This window comes from Salvia hispanica, chromosome 5 (genome assembly GCF_029641045.1).
Source record: "Salvia hispanica isolate PSC_SH4W2 chromosome 5, Shi_PSC_v1, whole genome shotgun sequence".
In the NCBI taxonomy this organism is placed as follows: Eukaryota; Viridiplantae; Streptophyta; class Magnoliopsida; order Lamiales; family Lamiaceae; genus Salvia; species Salvia hispanica.
In genome coordinates, this window is record NC_142696.1 from 45,211,702 (window position 1) to 45,231,418 (window position 19,717).

The window sequence follows — 19,717 nt, forward strand, 5'->3', positions numbered from 1 at the left end:
CACATTTAAATATTTAATTATGAGAAAAGTAAATTTTGTTTATCGAATCCGCAAGTGTATTTTTGTAACAAAATACTCATATATGCGAAATTATTCTGGAAGTGATATAGGAGAATTATTAATTCTTACAGATAATCAGTATTATCCCATGTTTAATCATATTTAATTGTTAAAAAAAGAAGTGAAAACAAATATCCCAAGATTAATCTCGCCAGTGAAAAAGTGGGACACCAATCCCCAAATGAAGTCATACTAAACGCAATACCAATATAAAGATTCGATTTTTCCTCTTTCCCTTCCATTTCTCCACTCGAGCTCCATCCCTGCTCTCTGCCAAGACTTCACTCAAAAAGGTAAGCGCATACCCTTTTCTGAATTTAATGAATCAATTGCTAATTAGATCTTTTATTCTAGAAATGCGTCGAGATTTTGATTTTGATTTTGATGGGGAAACCCTTGAATTCGTGTTGCCCGTTCAATTGCTCCCCTTTTTTAAGCCGTTGGATCTTCATATTTGTGGCTGATTAACCCTAATCAGCCTATGTGGAAAATATAGGTGGATTATTACCTGTTGTTGGTAGGAATTATTATTGATGTGAGGAGCTGGGATTTTGGTGCCCTATTTGTTCTAATCTTATTCTATACACTAAGTTGCCTAATTAAATGTCGATATTCCTTGTCTTTGGTTTCTGTTCTGATGAATTATTGCAATGGTGTGCTCAATTCATGTTTATGATCGAGTCAATTTTGGATTATGAACTGCTACAGCTTAGGGATGTCTAAAAAAGGATTGCTTTTGAGGTTGTGTTACTTGCTAAGTTGGTTTGATTGTTTGTATCTCCTGCCCTTTGGGTTGGTAAATATATCTCAGTGCTTCTGCAGGCAATAATATGTCGACTCCATCTCGAAAGAGACTGATGAGGGACTTCAAGAGATTGCAGCATGACCCACCTGCCGGTATCAGTGGGGCACCGCAAGACAACAACATTATGCTCTGGAATGCTGTTATATTTGGGTTAGTTCGTTGTCTACATCTAGTCAAGCAGGGTTTCACTTCTAAAGGATTGTGTTACTTCAATGTTTCTTTATAACTTAGTACTCTACAATTAAGCTGGTGATTATTTTGTTTATCTTTGTAGTTCATAAAGTTTGGTTAGTTACGCTAATTGTGGTGTGTTTGTTGTGTGGATTGCAGCCCGGATGATACACCGTGGGACGGAGGTCAGTATATATGCTGGAACTTAACTGTACATCTTTATTTGCATGGTCCACTTGTGTATTTCTGCCTTTTCATGTGTATCCCTAAATCCCCATGTGCTATAAACGAGCATGTTTGCTCTCTGAGGTCTTGGAATGTTATGGTCTGTCTTGTGCCTTTTAATGGAGTATTATAGACGCATCCGGATTAAGATGAGTAGTTGCAATAGATAGTGCAGAAAAATGCGCAGCTTTATAGATCTCATTATTAAGATCATTTGCCTTTATTAGACATGAATGATATATGACCTGATTCTTCGGGCCCTAAGTTCACCAAACAATGAATTCATGCTAACTTAAAGTTTTGCTAGATACCTCATTTAGTGGTGTCATATCTTTGAGGTTGTCGAAATATCAAAACATCCACCTTGTTTATTTATGAACTAGTTTTCTTGCAATGCAGAGATGATGACAGTAATGGGGTCCATCTTGCGGGATCTTGTAGATAGAGCTAGATAACCCATTGTAGAAAAGTATTTGCTTTTATCATCACTGTTAATGCATATTTCTTAATATATTAAAGAATATTTTTGTTGTCCAATAAGTTTGCATGCTTTATTATGCTTGTGCTTGCATGCTACTCATTATTCATGATATTTGGGTGGCGTAAATTCATTGGCCGTGCTTTGAATTTGGCAGGTACGTTCAAGTTGACCCTTCAGTTCACAGAAGATTATCCAAACAAGCCACCAACAGTTCGATTTGTTTCTAGAATGTTCCACCCAAATAGTATGTCAACTGCATGAGGGTTCAATAATGCCATATATTTGTTTATTATGTGCTTAAATTTGTCCGTTTGCTTTAGTTTATGCGGATGGAAGCATATGTTTGGACATTCTTCAAAATCAGTGGAGCCCTATTTATGATGTTGCAGCTATACTAACTTCAATCCAGGTAAATATGCTGCTATGTGTTACTTTGAACATTTTATAATGCTAGCTAAAATATCTGATGTCCTGAATAATATCCTGTTGCTTGTATTCTTAATGAAATGAATTTTTTTATGCTTCTGCCTTCTGGTTATACTCAGGAAACAAATGTCTACCAATCGGGGTTAGATAAATGGTTAATAATATTTCAGATACTTGTATGTAAACATATCTGCTACCAGGGGCAGAGCCACCTTATAAGAATGTGGGGCAAATGCCCCTCCTCAAATATGTTTGCATGTACTAATTTATTGTCCAATTTTGTAAAAATATTTGAATTTCCTTGTATTTGCCCCTTCTCAAATGCTCAAAATTTCCTCACATATAATTTTGCCCCCTTTCATCTATAACCTGGCTCCGCCCCTGTCTGCTACGGCCATCATTATCCGAGAAAGATGCTTTTGAGTTGAACATGCTAATGGAAGTTGTTATGCATCAGTTATAGATAATTTTTCTTTTGACGTCATGGTTTGGCATCTTAACATCAGTACATTGCTTCAATTTTTGTTTACTCTGTCGCATTTGTATATGCAAGCACCTATCTTTCTGTCTCTCACTCTCACACACGCGCACACAGAATGTGATAATGGTTCATGCTAAATACTGGATCCCCGTAACTCCTCTTGACGATCTGCTGGGCTGCATTTGATTAAGCAGCCACATAAGTAGTCCCTTTCTGCTTATCTAAAGAAAATCGTCCACGTAAAAAGATTGATTGATTCCTCTTTTTAAGACGCATGATTAGGTTGCTGTATTCTGATGTCTGCAACCAACCGCAACTTGTGATTGTTTAAAGTTGTAGTATGGCTTTTGGAGATCTATTGCTATAATAAAGCCTTATTTTCATTTTCCACATACATGAAAGACCTGCTTGGTTTCATATATTTGAATGAATAACGATGATGTATCTGTCTCAATAGAAAAGGTTGACATCCATTTTTAATTATGCAGTCTTTGCTGTGTGACCCCAATCCGAATTCCCCTGCAAATTCTGAAGCTGCTCGGATGTTCAGCGAGAATAAGAGAGAATACAATCGCAGAGTGAGGGAAATCGTGGAGCAGAGCTGGACGGCTGATTAAAATCGAGGATCAGTGTTTGGAGGCGTAAGTTTACTTATGGTATGTATTGGGATATTTGTCTGTTTGAATTGGATCAAGTTATTTAGCTTATAAATCATGCCAAGACTGCTGCATTATATCGTGTAAATTTGTGACTGGGAATTGTAATGAATGTATTACTCGGACATCGATCTTATTTTGCAACTCTTTCGGTCCTCATTATATCATTGAGAACACTGATGAGCCACCAAAACCCGATGCCCAACAACGTTACGATATGTTGAATGGTGTTGATAATGATAATGAGTTGTGGCCTTGTTATAAGAAGAATTCACAATTGGCATGTGGTTCTCCTAATGACGTTGAAGGCATAAATTTCACTTCATGTGAATAGCATTTTGCACTATATAGGTAAAAATACCAAATTTAACAGCGCTGGGCAGTCTAAATGGATTGTTTATTTGGCGTGTTCTAATTACAAAAATTAGAATAAAAAATATTATTATTTAATTGCAAAAATTACAAGAATTCACAAGATTTAGATTGTTTATTCTTTGTATAGCAATAGCTTTTTTCTTCTAAAGCTAGAATTTTGGTTTAGCAGTCTGTATTTAGTTTGAAGTTTCATGTTCCTATGAGTCTGATTGCAATTATAAATAGCTAGTAGGAGTACTAATTTAAAGGTTAGGATGGAAGATCTGCAATAATAGTACTACTAACAAAAAATAACATGAATTATTAATACTGCTAGTAACGAAATTTGCCTATTTGAGGTCCGATCTACTTCTCGGGGCCTACGTTGAGAAAGTAAAAAATAAATGCAAATGTTTTCTCTGTAATTAGATTGTGACATCAACGTTTCATCATGATTTATGGGAATTGATGAGGTTTTTATGAACCAAATTTAGAGAACGTTGCCTGCCAAAATTTTCGTGCTTCCGTAAGCGAAAATTCTACACAAATGATAAAGCATGGCCATAACTTTCAATTTTGTTAGCATGCATATTAATTAATTAATTTTAGATTTTAATTTTTTTTTTTAAAATAGCATGTCAATAAAACTTCAAACAAGAAAATAAAAATTAAAGGTGGAATTTATTATAACAGAATAGTGATAGATAGAAGAATACAATTTCCCATTTAATTAGGCGGTAAGGCAGATTGTCAAAGTTAGTACAGTAGTATATATGATTAATTTGGTTGATAAATGATAATGATGAGGTGGTTTGAGATCTGATGCAAGATTATTAACTTATCAATCCATACTTCAAACTCAACTTTGGAAGTTATTTATTTAGTTATATGACTATATCAATAGTAGTTAATATTCACATAGTATAATACTCCCTCCGTCCATGAAAATTCGTCCCGGTTTGACCGGGCACGAGTTTTAAGAAATGTAATGGAAAGTGAGTTGAAAAAGTTAGTGGATTGTGAGTCCTACTTTTATATATTAGTTTTATAATAAAATGTGAGTAGGAATGAGTTAGTGGAATATGAGGTCCACTACCAAAAATGGTAAAAGTGAAATGGGACAAATTTGGACAAATTTTGGAGGACGGACGGAAATGGAAAACTGGAACAAATTTTCGTGGACGGAGGGAGTACATGCGATCAGCTAGCTAGCTACCACGCTTCTAGTAGTCTAGGCGCTTCTAGTAGTCTATTTCTTATTTTATTTCTCCATTGCACGGTACATGAATAATTTTATGCAATGTTAAAATATAAAGGTAAATAATAATAATAAGAAGAAGATGATCTGAAATTTAATTTTATTACATTAAATCCTCGTCTACGTAGCATGAAACAACTCTAGAAACAAATTACAGGAGATGATTGGCGGAGAAAATAGCAATTAAAATTCAAAGTCGAAAAAATATGGAATATTAAAACTAGCTAGTGCATTAGTAAGCTTCTAATAAGATCAGCTTGAGTTGTGTCTGCGTTTTCAAGCAATTCGGACAACCTCTCACTCAACTCATCAACTTCTCTGTGCAAGCTTCTAATGTAGTTGCATGTCTCCTGCAACACTTTGGTCGCCGACTTCTGCAAAATACCACAAAAATTAAATTCATATGAAATTATTAAAGCATATATATATAGTTGCAGTTTGGTATAGATTGAAAGTATCATGATATTTTAAAAGTAGTAGTTATATTTTATTTTTCCTTGCACATGCATTGAGCTTGGTCTGACATCTAATATTATAAAGAAGACATAAACAAATGGCAGGGTGGGAACTTTTCATGTTCAAGAATATTATGGCACAATATTTTTAATTTATTTATACTAGCATCACACAGTTCCAAGGTTATCTTCAACACCATGAAAACTTAAAACTTTGGGGCTTGTGATGATTTTGAAATTAATTACATCAATATTAATCTTATAGGTTGCAAGCCAAAAATTAATTCAATTGATTGTAATTACTTATGTAAAGAAAAAAGTGTACCTTGTCAGAGCGTCTATTGTGCATCTCGGGAAGAAGTTGCTGAAGCCTGGAGACGAGATCGTTGATTTGATCTTCTGTGATCCTTGAAGATCCAGATCTTGATCTTCGGCTCGACATTTTATGTATACGTGAGATTAATGTGAAATGTGAGAGGATAAATTAATTAGACGAAACTAAGGCTGTATATATAGTATGGTGAGAAGTGAATAGAGTTGAGCTAGTAGTGGAAAGGAAGAGAGGATAAATTAGTAGGAAAGTAGTGTAAAAACACAGTACTAAGTTTGTAGTTGAGTAGAAAGAAACAGTTGGTGTCTGGGAGTGAAGAAGACAATTGCATGAGAGGTCTTGCCTTTAAATAGGGTTTCCAATTTGTTTATATTTTTTACTACATGTTAATCAGCTGTATATAGCATCTCCATCCGGATTAATTTAATGAGATGAAAAACTGAGCTGAAATATATCATCTCATTAAAAATCTTATCGTTTCATTATTTTTATAACATCGCATCATATGATCTAGTTTTGGCTATGCAAAATATCTCAATTTTTTCATGTCATTAATTTTATAAAAGTGAAATTGATGAGTGTACATTTTCTAAAAAAAAATAATACTACACCTAATAGTAGGTAAAGACTCAAATAGACAATTTGTTTTTATTTGTTCACTAGAGGACTAAGATTATACTCAGTACTAAGGTATATATGATTATATTCTGTGTCCCATATAAATACTAAATATAGTACTGTAAAATATATTCAGGCACGGTAAAAATCTTTTGGAAAAATGAATGGAAACAAATAAATGGAGTAGTAGAAAGAAGAGAAATAATTGAAAGTTAAGTTGGAGACAATCTCCGCAAGATAATATTGCTGCAATTGTCTCCGCTATTCGTGCTTACATATTGCTGCAATTGTCTCCAAAATACAACACTTCAGGGTCTAGCTCGATATTCTGACGAATCTGCTTCGTACTCGAGCCTGAATATGTGGTTCTTCGACTTATCTAATATGTTCATGTATGTTTTGTATATTCGATTGGATCGAATTTAACAATTTCCGCAATTTATAAATGCCTATTTATAGGTTGCGGGTGGTTGTTCACTAAGTGTGGTTTGTACGAAGTGCAAATTGTGCTTATGAACTCGCTTGTAACATGCTTGGACTCGGGTGGTAACGAATCTATATACTTGATACCCGAGGCTGAGTATGTAGTTCTACGACAAATTTGAATTTAACTAATTCTGGAAATTTGATTCATTGTTCGGTTTTTCAGATTTCCACAAATGTAAGGAGAGACTACACAACTTTCGATTGTAATCTTGATTTTTTTTTTCTCTTTTCCATTATTAACTTAATTTGATCCATTTGGGGAAATCTGAGAGAATCTGGTCAAGCCTTTAAAAACATGGCATAGTTTCCACAAATGGAAAGCACAAATTGACACGTAGAAGCTTCAAACCGACCTTGATTTAATTATACTACTATAACACAAAAGAACTTAATTAAATGATTGCATGTAACATGAACTCTATGCTAATATTTTTGGAGTGAGGTCATTGATGAGCAGTTATGGTGTGGAAATGAATCTTCATATATTATCTCTGTGTCAGTCAATTTTTGTTTGGCAGATCATTTAATAAATTATCCCATGGATCTTCACTAATTACGTGTTAATTACTTTGACAGAGAATTAGTATTATAATAGTAGAAAATAAATCAATCAAAAACTTGCGATAAGCTTTTCCCTAATATATATGTTGTACTATAGAATAGAATAGTTTTTTAGTACGTGTGACAAAATGCTCAAGTCAAAAAAATAAACAAAAGAAATTCAAATTAGAAAACGAATAGAAAAACATTAAAAGCTCTATTCAGAATTATTGTAGAAGATCCTACAAACGAACATGAAATCAGAAGCAAATGAACAACACACATCCTAATGTTATCTGTCAACTTCATTCGTAAAAAATGAATGATCTCCAAACAACTCCAAGCCATAGGAGTATTTTTTTAACATCCATCACAGAACATACAACAAAGAACACAAGAAAAGGTCATGAAGGCAAGACACACAAACACAAGCAGGCACTACAATAAATTCAATCAATAAGGACGCAGATTTTAGGACGCAGTTCCTTGCGTTGTAATTTTTCCAAGAATTGCTAAAATTTGAGACGCAGATAAAAGCGACCTTAACTCAAGAAAGCATTGGAGACACATTATAAAAGTGTCCTTAATTAGATTGATTAGAGGCACATTAAAGTTCTCACACTCCCTCTACGATCTAATTAACCCTCTCTAATTAACCATCACTTCTCTCCCTTCCTCCACACAACCTCAATGTCGCAGCCCTAGCTTTGCCGTCGCATTTCAGCCGCATGTCGCCGCCGTTCCGCCGCTGCCGCTAACGATCGCTCAAGCTGAGCGTAAATCTGATGATGATCGCCGGAGAAGCTCTGGAATCAAACATCACGGTGATCGGACCGCTCGTTCTCCAAGCAATTGCTCATTGCACATCCCCTAATCAAATCGAAGGCGTACATCCGCGATTTCACATCATCGCTTCACTACGTATGCACTTCCAACTTCTCTATTTCATCCCGTCCACATTCTTCAGGTAAATTTTGATTGCTAAATTGTTGTTGTTGATTGCAATGTTAACACTTTTCATTTTAAAATTGTATATTTTGAATTTATTGCATTCTGCATTTTGAAATAATTCTTTTGTGGAGTAGTTAAATTGATTGCACATCAATTGTTTGTGTAAATGACTGACCTAAAATGCTTATGTTGTATAGTAGATCGTTATGTTCCTTTCATGAAATGCAAAATAAAATTGGCATGTATGTATCAAATCCTCATCTTCCTTTGTCTTTTCTATACTATTCTCTATTGAAATGGTAACAGTTCATGTCATAGTTGATGAAGTTCATACACAGTCTATCCTAGTTAGTTAAATATATTTTGTAATTATTGGGTATCATGGTTAGCTGAATTATAAATAGATGGATTATATTGTTATGGATTAGCATTTGCAGATAGTACTTTACATATTTTGATTGATATTCAAATGATGCAGGATCAAAAAGTAAGAATTTTTTATGTGTTGTTGCTATTATTTTGATCATGTGTGAGATTGTATTTTGACTAGGTATCCATCTCATCAAGCTAAGAAAGGTTATCTGATAATGACATACTGGATTCCGGATGGACCTTTCTTGCTTTCTTCTAATGCTAGTCATTATGTTGAAGTTGGCTCCTTTGTAATCAATCATGAAGATGAGGTAAATATATATTTGCTACAATCATCTTATATTTGAACTAAATAGGTCACAATTCTTACATTAGTTCTCTATTATGTGCACATGCCTCAGTTCTGCAAAAAAATATTCCAGTTGCACCATCTTTTTCCCATGAGAAACTTGATTTATTCCTTATCACTTTCATATGCAATTTTTTATTTTCCTGTTATGAGTTTCCCCTGCTATTCTCTTGATGCAAAATTTACTGCCTCAGTGGTACAAGAAAAACTTACTACTCTAGATCTTCTTCATCTTTGGAAAATACCCACTGGTTTAATTCTTGAGGTACATTTTTAGTGCTCTTGATTATACATGTTTGAATATGTCTACTAGTATCTGTGTGTTAAGTACTTCATACTAATCCTTTGATCAATGTGAAGAAATTTACTGTCTCGTTCCATACAAGTGCTAGTGGTACAAGAAAAACATACTACTCCCTCCGTCCCATAAAAGTTGAGACAAAACTTTTGGGCACAGAGATTAAGAATTTATATTAAATAAATAGGAGAGATGAAAAAAATAGGAAAGATAAGAGAGAGTAAAGTAAATGATGGAATAAAATAAGAGTGATTAGATGTTTTGTCTTTTGTTAAAAAAGGAAATGACTCAACTTTGTTGGGACGGACTAAAAAGGAATACGACTCAACTTTTATGGGACGGAGGGAGTACTTCAGATCTTCTTCATTTCTGGAAAATACCCAATGGTTTCATTCTTGAGGTACATTTTAGATCATGATTATACATGTTTGGATATTTATTTAGGCTAAAACAACCTGCATTTTATAGGTTGATTATTTAGTAACTAGGATCACATCTTCGCACGTGCAGATGATGTGCTAGCTCACAACACAATATGGCAATGATGGTGATGGAGATCGTTGAGAGGTATGAATTATTTGACATTACATTGATTTTTCATGAACTGTTAAATTTTTTTTTGCATATATATGAGTAGTTATTATTAAAAATTGAATATGAGAGCTTTGTGGGAAGTGGGAACAGATATATTTTTGTTGAGGAAACTCCATCACAATATGGTGGACTAAGCAAAGGAGACTTTGAAGCAGCTGATAGTGTGAATGAGATTATTGTGAAACCTTCAGCTCAACACATTGTTGAATTTTCTACCAATCAGGTGAGCATTTTTTTTTCAGTTTAAATAGTTTATTGAAATAAAAGTTCCTGATATAGTACTACTATATGTTTTATCTGAAATTGCCTTAGTGATTTGAAAAATTATATGTTGGCTGAGTTTTTGGAAGCACGGAAGAAAAGTCGGTTGTTGGATGGATGCTTTGCATTGGCAAAAGTATTGGAGTGTTGTCTTTTTTTCCAGCTATACTTGGTATGCTTCTATTTGCTGCATGGCGATCTTGTGACCTCTGGATTTCATGTAATTTCCAGTGGCTTCTATTTTTCTTCAAAAACTATAGGATCAATTATAGTCATTCATTTAGCCATGTTAAGGATTTAACATAGATCAGAAGCACCTTTACACTTTAAACCCTTTGCTTTTCTATATTGTGCTAATTGATCATCCTCTGTTTTTGTTTGGCAGTGGAGTTGCTGGTTATATTGAATCAGAAGACAAATAGATTGTTGTAATCTTATTTGAACTGCTACGACTAAGTACATGACATTGATTACATATTTACATGTAAGAAATTGTAATTCATTATTTTAGCTTTCACTACCAACTAGAACAAAAATGTGACTGAGATAATCTGTTCAATATTTTTTCCCAACTGTTTTTCTCTCTCGCGTTAGCAAAAACCTATACATTTGTCGACAACTAGGGTCGCGTTAGGGAGTACTAATTTAGGGATATCACCTTAGATTGGAATATCATCTTAGAGTAGTGTTAAAATTAGAATTTAGGGACGCTTTTCTTAAAAGTGTCTCTAATTTGTATTTAGGGACACTTTTTAATAGTGTCTCTAAGTTGATTTTTTAAGGACGCTTTTTAAAAAGCGTCTCAAAATTATTTCACCGGCGCTTACATTTTGCGTCGTTATCTTGTTTTGGCACACCACCACTAAGGACGATTTTTAAAGCGTCGGTGATATATTTAACAACATAAATTAGCGTCCCTAACTTAATAAAAAAGTGTCATTTTTGTTGTAGTGAGGAGAACACAAATGCAATAAGAAACAGTAACCACAATAAACCACAACCCTAAATTGCATCATTCGGTCTTTTTCGAGAAATTACATGTGGCTTAATTATGTTGCACGTGTCAATGTATAGCTGCTAGGAACTTCAAATGTGAAGATAGTTAGCCAATTTGTCGGAGCAATGCCTAAAATTGGGGCATTGGGGCAGTCTCAAGTATAAAATGCATATGGTAATACATTTTTAAATATGTGCAAATACCCATACGAAGCCTGTGCAATAGCTCATGCCTATTACTCCCACATTTATGTTGATGGAGATGGTTACCTACAAAATTTACTACTCAATAATTGATTGGGTGGGTATTGAATAGTGGTAGGCACGTTTTTTGCCTATAAATACCGGGGTCTCTGCAGCTTGAACTCACCCTACAACAACCCAGTCCACGGTCTACGTCCGTCACGCTTGATCGACGATGGAACGCGGCTACGCACATGATTTTCTCGGGTGAGCAAAGTATACAACATTCTCCATACTAGTTGGTCTTCAGTGAAATATGCTGTCATAACGTAATGTTTGTTTACAAACATTACGTTATGACAGCATATTTCACTGAAGACCAACTAGTATGGAGAATGTTGTATACTTTGCTCACCCGAGAAAATCATGTGCGTAGCCGCGTTCCATCGTCGATCAAGCGTGACGGACGTAGACCGTGGACTGGGTTGTTGTAGGGTGAGTTCAAGCTGCAGAGACCCCGGTATTTATAGGCAAAAAACGTGCCTAACACTATTCAATACCCACCCAATCAATTGTTGAGTAGTAAATTTTGTAGGTAACACTACAATAAATTCAATCAATAAGGACGCAGATTTTAGGACGCAATTCCTTGCGTTGTAATTTTTCCAAGAATTGCTAAAATTTGAGACGCAGATAAAAGCGTCCTTAACTCAAGAAAGCATTGGAGACACATTATAAAAGTGTCCTTAATTAGATTGATTAGAGGCACATTAAGTTCTCCCACTCCCTCTATGATCTAATTAACCCTCTCTAATTAACCATCACTTCTCTCCCTTCCTCCACACAACCTCAATGTCGCAGCCCTAGCTTTGCCGTCGCATTTCAGCCGCATGTCGCCGCCGTTCCGCCGCTGTCGTTAACGATCGCTCAAGCTGAGCGTAAATCTGATGATGATCGCCGGAGAAGCTCTGGAATCAAACATCACGGTGATCGGACCGCTCGTTCTCCAAGCAATTGCTCATTGCACATCCCCTAATCAAATCGAAGGCGTACATCCGCGATTTCACATCATCGCTTCACTACGTATGCACTTCCAACTTCTCTATTTCATCCCGTCCACATTCTTCAGGTAAATTTTGATTGCTAAATTGTTGTTGTTGATTGCAATGTTAACACTTTTCATTTTAAAATTGTATATTTTGAATTTATTGCATTCTGCATTTTGAAATTATTCTTTTGTGGAGTAGTTAATTTGATTGCACATCAATTGTTTGTGTAAATGACTGACCTAAAATGCTTATGTTGTATAGTAGATCGTTATGTTCCTTTCATGAAATGCAAAATAAAATTGGCATGTATGTATCAAATCCTCATCTTCCTTTGTCTTTTCTATACTATTCTCTATTGAAATGGTAACAGTTCATGTCATAGTTGATGAAGTTCATACACAGTCTATCCTAGTTAGTTAAATATATTTTGTAATTATTGGCTATCATGGTTAGCTGAATTATAAATAGATGGACTATATTGTTATGGATTAGCATTTGCAGATAGTACTTTACATATTTTGATTGATATTCAAATGATGCAGGATCAAAAGGTAAGAATTTTTTATGTGTTGTTGCTATTATTTTGATCATGTGTGAGATTGTACTTTGACTAGGTATCCATCTCATCAAGCGAAGAAAGGTTATCTGATAATGACATACTGGGTTCCGGATGGACCTTTCTTGCTTTCTTCTAATGCTAGTCATTATGTTGAAGTTGGCTCCTTTGTAATCAATCATAAAGATGAGGTAAATATATATTTGCTACAATCATCTTATATTTGAACTAAATAGGTCACAATTCTTACATTAGTTCTCTATTATGTGCACATGCCTCAGTTCTGCAAAAAAATATTCCAGTTGCACCATCTTTTTCCCATGAGAAACTTGATCTATTCCTTATCACTTTCATATGCAATTTTTATTTTCCTGTTATGAGTTTCCCCTGCTATTCTCTTGATGCAAAATTTACTGCCTCAGTGGTACAAGAAAAACATACTACTCTAGATCTTCTTCATCTTTGGAAAATACCCACTGGTTTAATTCTTGAGGTACATTTTTAGTGCTCTTGATTATACATGTTTGAATATGTCTACTGGTATCTGTGTGTTAAGTACTTCATACTAATCCTTTGATCAATGTGAAGAAATTTACTGTCTCGTTCCATACAAGTGCTAGTGGTACAAGAAAAACATACTACTCCCTCCGTCCCATAAAAGTTGAGACAAAATTTTTGGGCACGGAGATTAAAAATTTATATTAAATAAATAGGAGAGATGAAAAAAGTAGGAAAGATAAGAGAGAGTAAAGTAAATGATGGAATAAAATAAGAGTGAATAGATGTTTTGTAAAACAAGAATAAGGGGAATTATTGGAAACTTTTGAAAACAGTAAATATTAAAAACAGTAAACAACTAAAAACAAGCAAATCACGGAGAGAAAAGTATAGAGATATGGGGAATTTCAGGGATGTGCTTTCGCTTTTATGGTTATACAAATTCCAAATTACAATACCCTAGCACAGTTAATACTTTGAAAGGACGAGTCACCTAGCTTATGCTCATGCGATACAAACGTTGATTACTAACATTAGGGTTGTCAATCCTAACACGTAACTCCAAAAAGCTCCTAAGACCCTTGAAAAATCCTCACTCTCAATTAACAGTGCCGTTTTAAGGGAAGCTAACTGTAGTGTCTACTAAGTGGATCTAACTCGCTAGAACTCTGTCACAGTTATGAAGCAAGTTGTATTGAATCATACATAATTGTGTCACTCAATTATGAAGCATCATGATTAACTTAGGGAAGAAACAAAGTAAAAACAAAACGGATATTAAATAGAAAACGGAATTGTATAACCAAAGTTGCTACTAACATATCCCTAGAATCCTATGAGTTTAGTTACACATGACTGAATAAACTAAAAACATAGATTGAAGGGAAAGCAATTTGAACATAAAACTAAAGCAAATAAAACCCGTAGGTTGAATCCTTGTCGTTCTTGATGTTCTTGAAATCCTTCTTCAACTCCTTGCACAATTGAAGTACTCTAGCTTTTGATCTCTATGAATGTGTTCTTGTTGTGTGTCCAAAAAAAAACTCCTTTTTTTGATGAAGCTTGAGGTCCTATTTATAGGGGAAGATTATTCCTCATCATAGAAGGAAAAGATCTTCAAAATTTGGTAAATCTTGGAGCAAATCTAGGGCTGGTCGGATTCACTGCCTTTCTCCGGCGGGCCGCCGCACCTTGGCCGGCGGTCGCCGCGTTGGAGTCCAGAGACTCTGACCCTTCGGTGGCGGACCGCCACATGTCCTCCGGCGGTCGCCGGGCGAGACTCTTCTCCTAGCGTAAGTTTCCGAGGCGGGCCGCCACATAGCTCTGACCGCCGGGCGCCGGCGGTCGCCGTACAACTTCGCGGCGGTCGCTGGTCGCCGTCTGACTCCAGATTTCCAGACTATGCGTTTTTACTCCACTTTTCGGCTCAAATATGCACATTTCTCACAAAACACGTCAAAATACCAAAATGTATAGAATATGCAAATAATGGACATGTAGAGTGATTTTGATAACAAAAACGGACCAAATAATGGCCTTAAAACAGTGCAAAATCCGGGCGTATCAACTCCCCCAAACTTACATTTTTGTTTGTCCTCGAACAAAACACTAAAGACACAAGAATAGACGCACGGAATGCACAAGGACTAGACGTCATAATTGCCTCAAAAGATGAAAGAATAGATTAAGCATGGATTAACACAATCAAATCAAGCAGGGCTAAATAGTGCACTTTCATTACTAACTCGTGGAACACCTTGAATTCAAGCACTCACATGTGGCAAACTTCCAAAGATGGGAAGTGTTCTTTCTCTCACTCTCAAAGTGTATAAAGGTAAAGTGTAAATCACTCAAATCATGCATCATGCAAAGTTTACCATAGGCTTGCTCAAAGTCTAATCCCTCCTCTACTCAATGTGATTAAGCATCAAAAGTCCGAAAGGTCTTTCTTTTCGGTTGTAACGTAGGCTCTTTGGTAGGTGAGGAATATTTGGCTAAAAAGTTACTCAAATATAAAAATATCCCAAGTAGAGTTAAGATGACTCCACTTTTCTAAAACTTAAGGCACTTCTAACACTTTATTTTTCTCCTTCAATTTACTTTCAATCCTTTGATTTTATTTTCTTTTCACAACCTTTCACACATTTTTCTTTTTTTTTTTTTTTTTTTTTTTTTTTTACACATCCTTTCTTTTTTTTTCTAAGATCAAGCACATATTTGGAATTTTTCTCAAAATTTCACAACTTGTACTTTCTTAATATTAAGCACACTACTTTTTATACTTTCCTCCTTATCTCTCCAATTCTTTACAAAAGAAGATAACAAAAACTATACTAACCCAAGGAATTGTTCCCCCATTTATTTTGGTTTCCAAAGAAAAGGCTTAAAGGCTCAAAATTGGCTCCAAAGGAAAAATTTGAGAGGGTCGAAAATTTTGGATATAAAAGTAGCTAAGAAAAGACGGCCTAACATCCTCCTAAATCAACTTAAACACTATGTAAACTTAGGCAGACTAGGAGCAAGTTTTAGAAACATATACATGCATACAGATAAATCACACAAGAAAGAATTTAAGGCTCAAATCTCACAAGGTAGAAGCACGATTCAAGGCGAACAAGCAATTCACTAATTATGCACCTTTTCACCCAACCATCATATCAAAACGTTAAGCCACACTTAAACATGGATGGAATATAATATCATTGGCAACTCGGTCTAATGTGTCCCTAAGCATGCGTGTTTCTAAGTTCTTCATGTTATGTTCATGACATGGATTCAAGAAAACATTTTTAGAACACAAAAAAAAATCTCCTACGGGTTTTGGAAGATTAAAGCAAAAACAAACTAACAACAAAAAGAAAACCCTAAACTCACGGTCCACCACTTCATCCCCCCAAACTTATTTACAACAAAGTGTAAAATAAGTTTGTAGAGTCAGTAGGGACGTGAGTATACTACTGAAAACAAAAATGTACCCTGAAAAATTTCGCGTAGAGGTTGAGCGGGGCGAAAATTCGAAGAATTTCGAAAAATCGCGCTGGAAAATTGTGCCCAGGTGGCGGTCCCCCGCAGCTATTCGGCGGTCGCCGCACGTCAAAGATGATTTCCAGCGTTCAGGTGGCGGACCGCCGCAGAGGCGGTCGCCACGGAGAGGTCAGAACCTGCGAAAATTTTTGCAAAGCACAAAATTAAACCAAAACCAAAAATACTTAAAATTAAAGCAAAAATTGTTAAAACAAGGAAATAAATCGTCTCAAAAACATCCAAAAACATGGTACAAATGCTCATTTAAAGTCATCGAGCTTGACTTCTTCAATCTTGAGGAGGTGGAGGGAAACGGGCGCTAAGATCCTCGAAAGCTCCAACGAGGTACGTGATATCACTCCTCATTGTCTCTCGTTCTTCTCTAGCTTCGGCGGCCATCCTTCGGAGCTCTTCATATTGTTGACGCCGATGAGCGTCTTCCAAACGTTGTTGCTCCCAAAATTCTTGTTCCGCCGTGCGCCAATCGCCTTGAGCCGTCCACCCTTGGCGGTTGTAGGCATTCTCCGCTTGTTGCTCCGCCCATCGATTGTCCCAAGCGTTGAACATGTTTTGCATATAGGAGAAAATTTCTCCTAATTGGGCGGAGGTGTTGACTTGAAACTCCTCTTCCGGATTTGGCCTCCCGTGGCGGCGGTTCGCTCGTGTCCGGCGACGATGTCCTTCCACTTCCTCTTCTTCTTCTTACTCTTCTCGTTGTGGTTGGGATTGCGGTGGTGGCGGTGCTTCACTCCTTTGAGCTTGTGAATGCTCCGCGCCTTCTTCATAGTTATCAATGGCATCAAATGCGGAATCCTCATCGGGCTCAAATTGAGGAATGCGAGAGGGAATGTTCCTCTTTCTAAATTCCCCATTGACGGGGTTAGCCTCGATATCTCTCCGGTGGGCGGGTGTGTCGAGCTTCCAATTGGCTTGGTTTGCCCAAACATCGACCTTGGTCAATTGCGGGAGTGGAACGGGAAAGTGATCCCCCGCTACTTGCATAAAATACCCTTGACCCCACTGATCGGTCTTCAAAAGCCCCACCGAAAATAGCACCTCATAAGTGATAAACTTTTCTCCACCATCTTCCGTCATACCGGCAAAAGAGACCCCCAAATGTTCGCCAATTGCCGTAATCAATCCCCCACAACAAATGACGCCCCCGTCTTTCTTCGTGATCCTATCCACATAGTAAGTAAAAAGGGTCCCATAATCGATTCCCTTCTTGTTGAGTAGGCACCACATCACGTTGAGCTCCGTTTGGGAGACACTCCCCCCATCGATACGAGCAAACATAAGCTGAGTCATAGCACGATGGAGGTACCTCAAGACGGGGTTGCGAATTGATGAAGACTTGGCATAGCCCGCTGCATGCTCTTGCTCATTTGTCATCGCCCCCCAAACCTCTGAAAATTCATATTCATTGTCCTCTTCGGGGTTGGGGTCGAAGCAATGGAAGATCCCACTAAGCTCTTCCATGGTGAGCGAGTGCCAACGGTTCCCTAGGCGGAAATCGATGCTAAGTGGAAAATTTTGGCGGCGATCCTTAGTGACCTTTAGCGAGCTGAGGAACTCGAGAGTATACTTTCGAAACGATGGCCACTTCCTTTGGAACATGTAGACGAGGCCATTCCCATCACCCACGTCGCACAACTTCCAAAAATCCCCCATGATCCCCAAAGTTTGGAGAGGGAAATCGTGGGGATATCTAGAAGGTGCCGTTTCTCGGGCCGACACTTTCTTCCACATAGCCTTTTGCTCTTCCGTGGCAAGGCTAATGTCATAGTTCTTTGCATTCTCCGGTTTCCCTTTTGATCCCATTATCCTTTTATGGTGGAAATCCCGTCTCTGGACTGCGTGTGGCGACCGCCGCATCTCTCGTGGCGGGCCGCCACACGGGCCTTCGTAAACAGCAATCCTGGCGGGCCGCCGCGGCCCGTGCAGCGGTTACTCTGGCCCGCCCTAAGCCTGCCTTAGGCCCGATCCTTCCTGCACATGTTAACACACGTGTGGCGACCGTCGTGCTTTAAGTGCGGCGACCGCCACGAATTTTTTTTTTTTTTTAACAGAACATAAAAAAAAACGAGAAAATAAAAAAAATAAAAGAAAATTGGGTTGCCTCCCAATAAGCGCTTTTGTTAAAGTCGTTAGCTCGACTTGAAGTGGCCCACTAGTTGGGCGGATCAATAACTCGAGTGTTGAAAATTGGCATAGGGAGCAATTTGGTCCCTAGCTTCTTCCACCACTTGTACTTCCCCTCTTTCGTTTTGATGACGTATATCTCGAGGTCCTCTTTGGCTGTTTTCTTTCTCTTCTGTTTCTTCTTCTGTGGAGCAGATGTAGAAGAATTAGCATCACCCTTTTTAGAAGAGTGTCTTACCTCTTTGATAATGTAGATAGTGGAGGTAGAAGGATCCTCCGCTTCAAAGGGATCTTTGGACTTGGTCAAGTCGGTAGCCATGACTGCTCTGCACTGTTGTTCCATTTTTGCCCGCTTTGCCTCCTCAAACTTTAGCATTTCGCTCTCGATCTTATAGGTGGATTGACCATGATTATCACTGATTGTGATCTCGCCACGACCTACATCAATCAAAGCTTTGCAAGTGGCAAGAAAATCTCTCCCTAACATTAGAGGGACGTTCTTGTCTACTTTCATGTCGAGCACAATAAAGTCGGCAGGAAAAATAAAATCATCGACTTTAACTAAGACATCCTCAATCATACCTACAGTCTTGATGGACGAGTTATCGGCCAATCTGAGTGTTACATCTGAAGATTTGAGTGGCCCGATGTTGAGCTTTTCGTAGTACTTCAGTGGCATGAGATTGATGGACGATCCTAAGTCGCACAGTGCTTTGTCAACCTTCCCTTCTCCAATTCGGCACCTAATGATGAACTGGCCCTGATCTCTTTGCTTTACTGCCCGTTCCTTTTGGATGATCTCGCTGCAATGATGCGGTAGCTTAAGGTCGGCTTTAGTCGGCTTTTTCTTCCTCATTACCGCCTCCCTTAGTAGCTTTGCATACTTTGGTATCTCCTGCAACGATTCAACAAGTGGAATGTTAGTATGGACTTTGCAAAACATGTTAAGGAATTGCTTGAACTGCTCTTCAAGCTTGAACTTCCTCTTTGGCTGAAAAGGGAGTACAATCCCGTTGTGCCGCACAAGCCCCTGCTTAGTGGACGATTCTGCCTTCTCTGTGGCGGGCCGCTGCAAGGTGTGCGGCGGTCCGCCGGCG

General features: G+C 37.3%; 2 protein-coding genes and 1 long non-coding RNA gene across 4 annotated transcripts; 2 read left to right on the forward strand and 1 right to left on the reverse strand.

Annotated features, from left to right (window-relative positions):
• Window positions 1-199: 199 nt before the first annotated feature.
• Window positions 200-3,449, forward strand: LOC125190992 (ubiquitin-conjugating enzyme E2 2). 2 transcript variants are annotated; one of them, XM_048088437.2, is made up of 6 exons: window positions 200-353; window positions 883-1,015; window positions 1,196-1,221; window positions 1,897-1,986; window positions 2,063-2,151; window positions 3,138-3,449. In XM_048088437.2, exons 2-6 carry the CDS (start codon window positions 891-893, stop codon window positions 3,264-3,266), a joined length of 459 nt encoding a protein of 152 aa, XP_047944394.1. In that variant the 5' UTR covers window positions 200-353; window positions 883-890; the 3' UTR covers window positions 3,267-3,449. The 2 variants fall into 2 exon arrangements, with proteins under 2 accessions (XP_047944394.1, XP_047944395.1); XM_048088438.2 differs by having other exon boundaries at window positions 227-353; window positions 872-1,015.
• Window positions 3,450-5,006: 1,557 nt separating this feature from the next.
• On the reverse strand, window positions 5,007-5,999 carry LOC125191248 (transcription factor PRE3-like). Its single transcript, XM_048088764.2, has 2 exons — window positions 5,698-5,999; window positions 5,007-5,291 (listed from the first exon to the last, which is right to left on the reverse strand). The coding sequence occupies exons 1-2, from the start codon at window positions 5,812-5,814 to the stop codon at window positions 5,142-5,144; spliced, it is 267 nt and encodes an 88-aa protein (XP_047944721.1). The 5' UTR covers window positions 5,815-5,999; the 3' UTR covers window positions 5,007-5,141.
• Window positions 6,000-9,669: 3,670 nt separating this feature from the next.
• Window positions 9,670-10,744, forward strand: LOC125188591 (uncharacterized). Its single transcript, XR_016130350.1, has 4 exons — window positions 9,670-9,717; window positions 9,828-9,884; window positions 9,993-10,134; window positions 10,558-10,744. It is a non-coding gene; the product is annotated as an uncharacterized LOC125188591 (long non-coding RNA).
• Window positions 10,745-19,717: the final 8,973 nt, after the last annotated feature.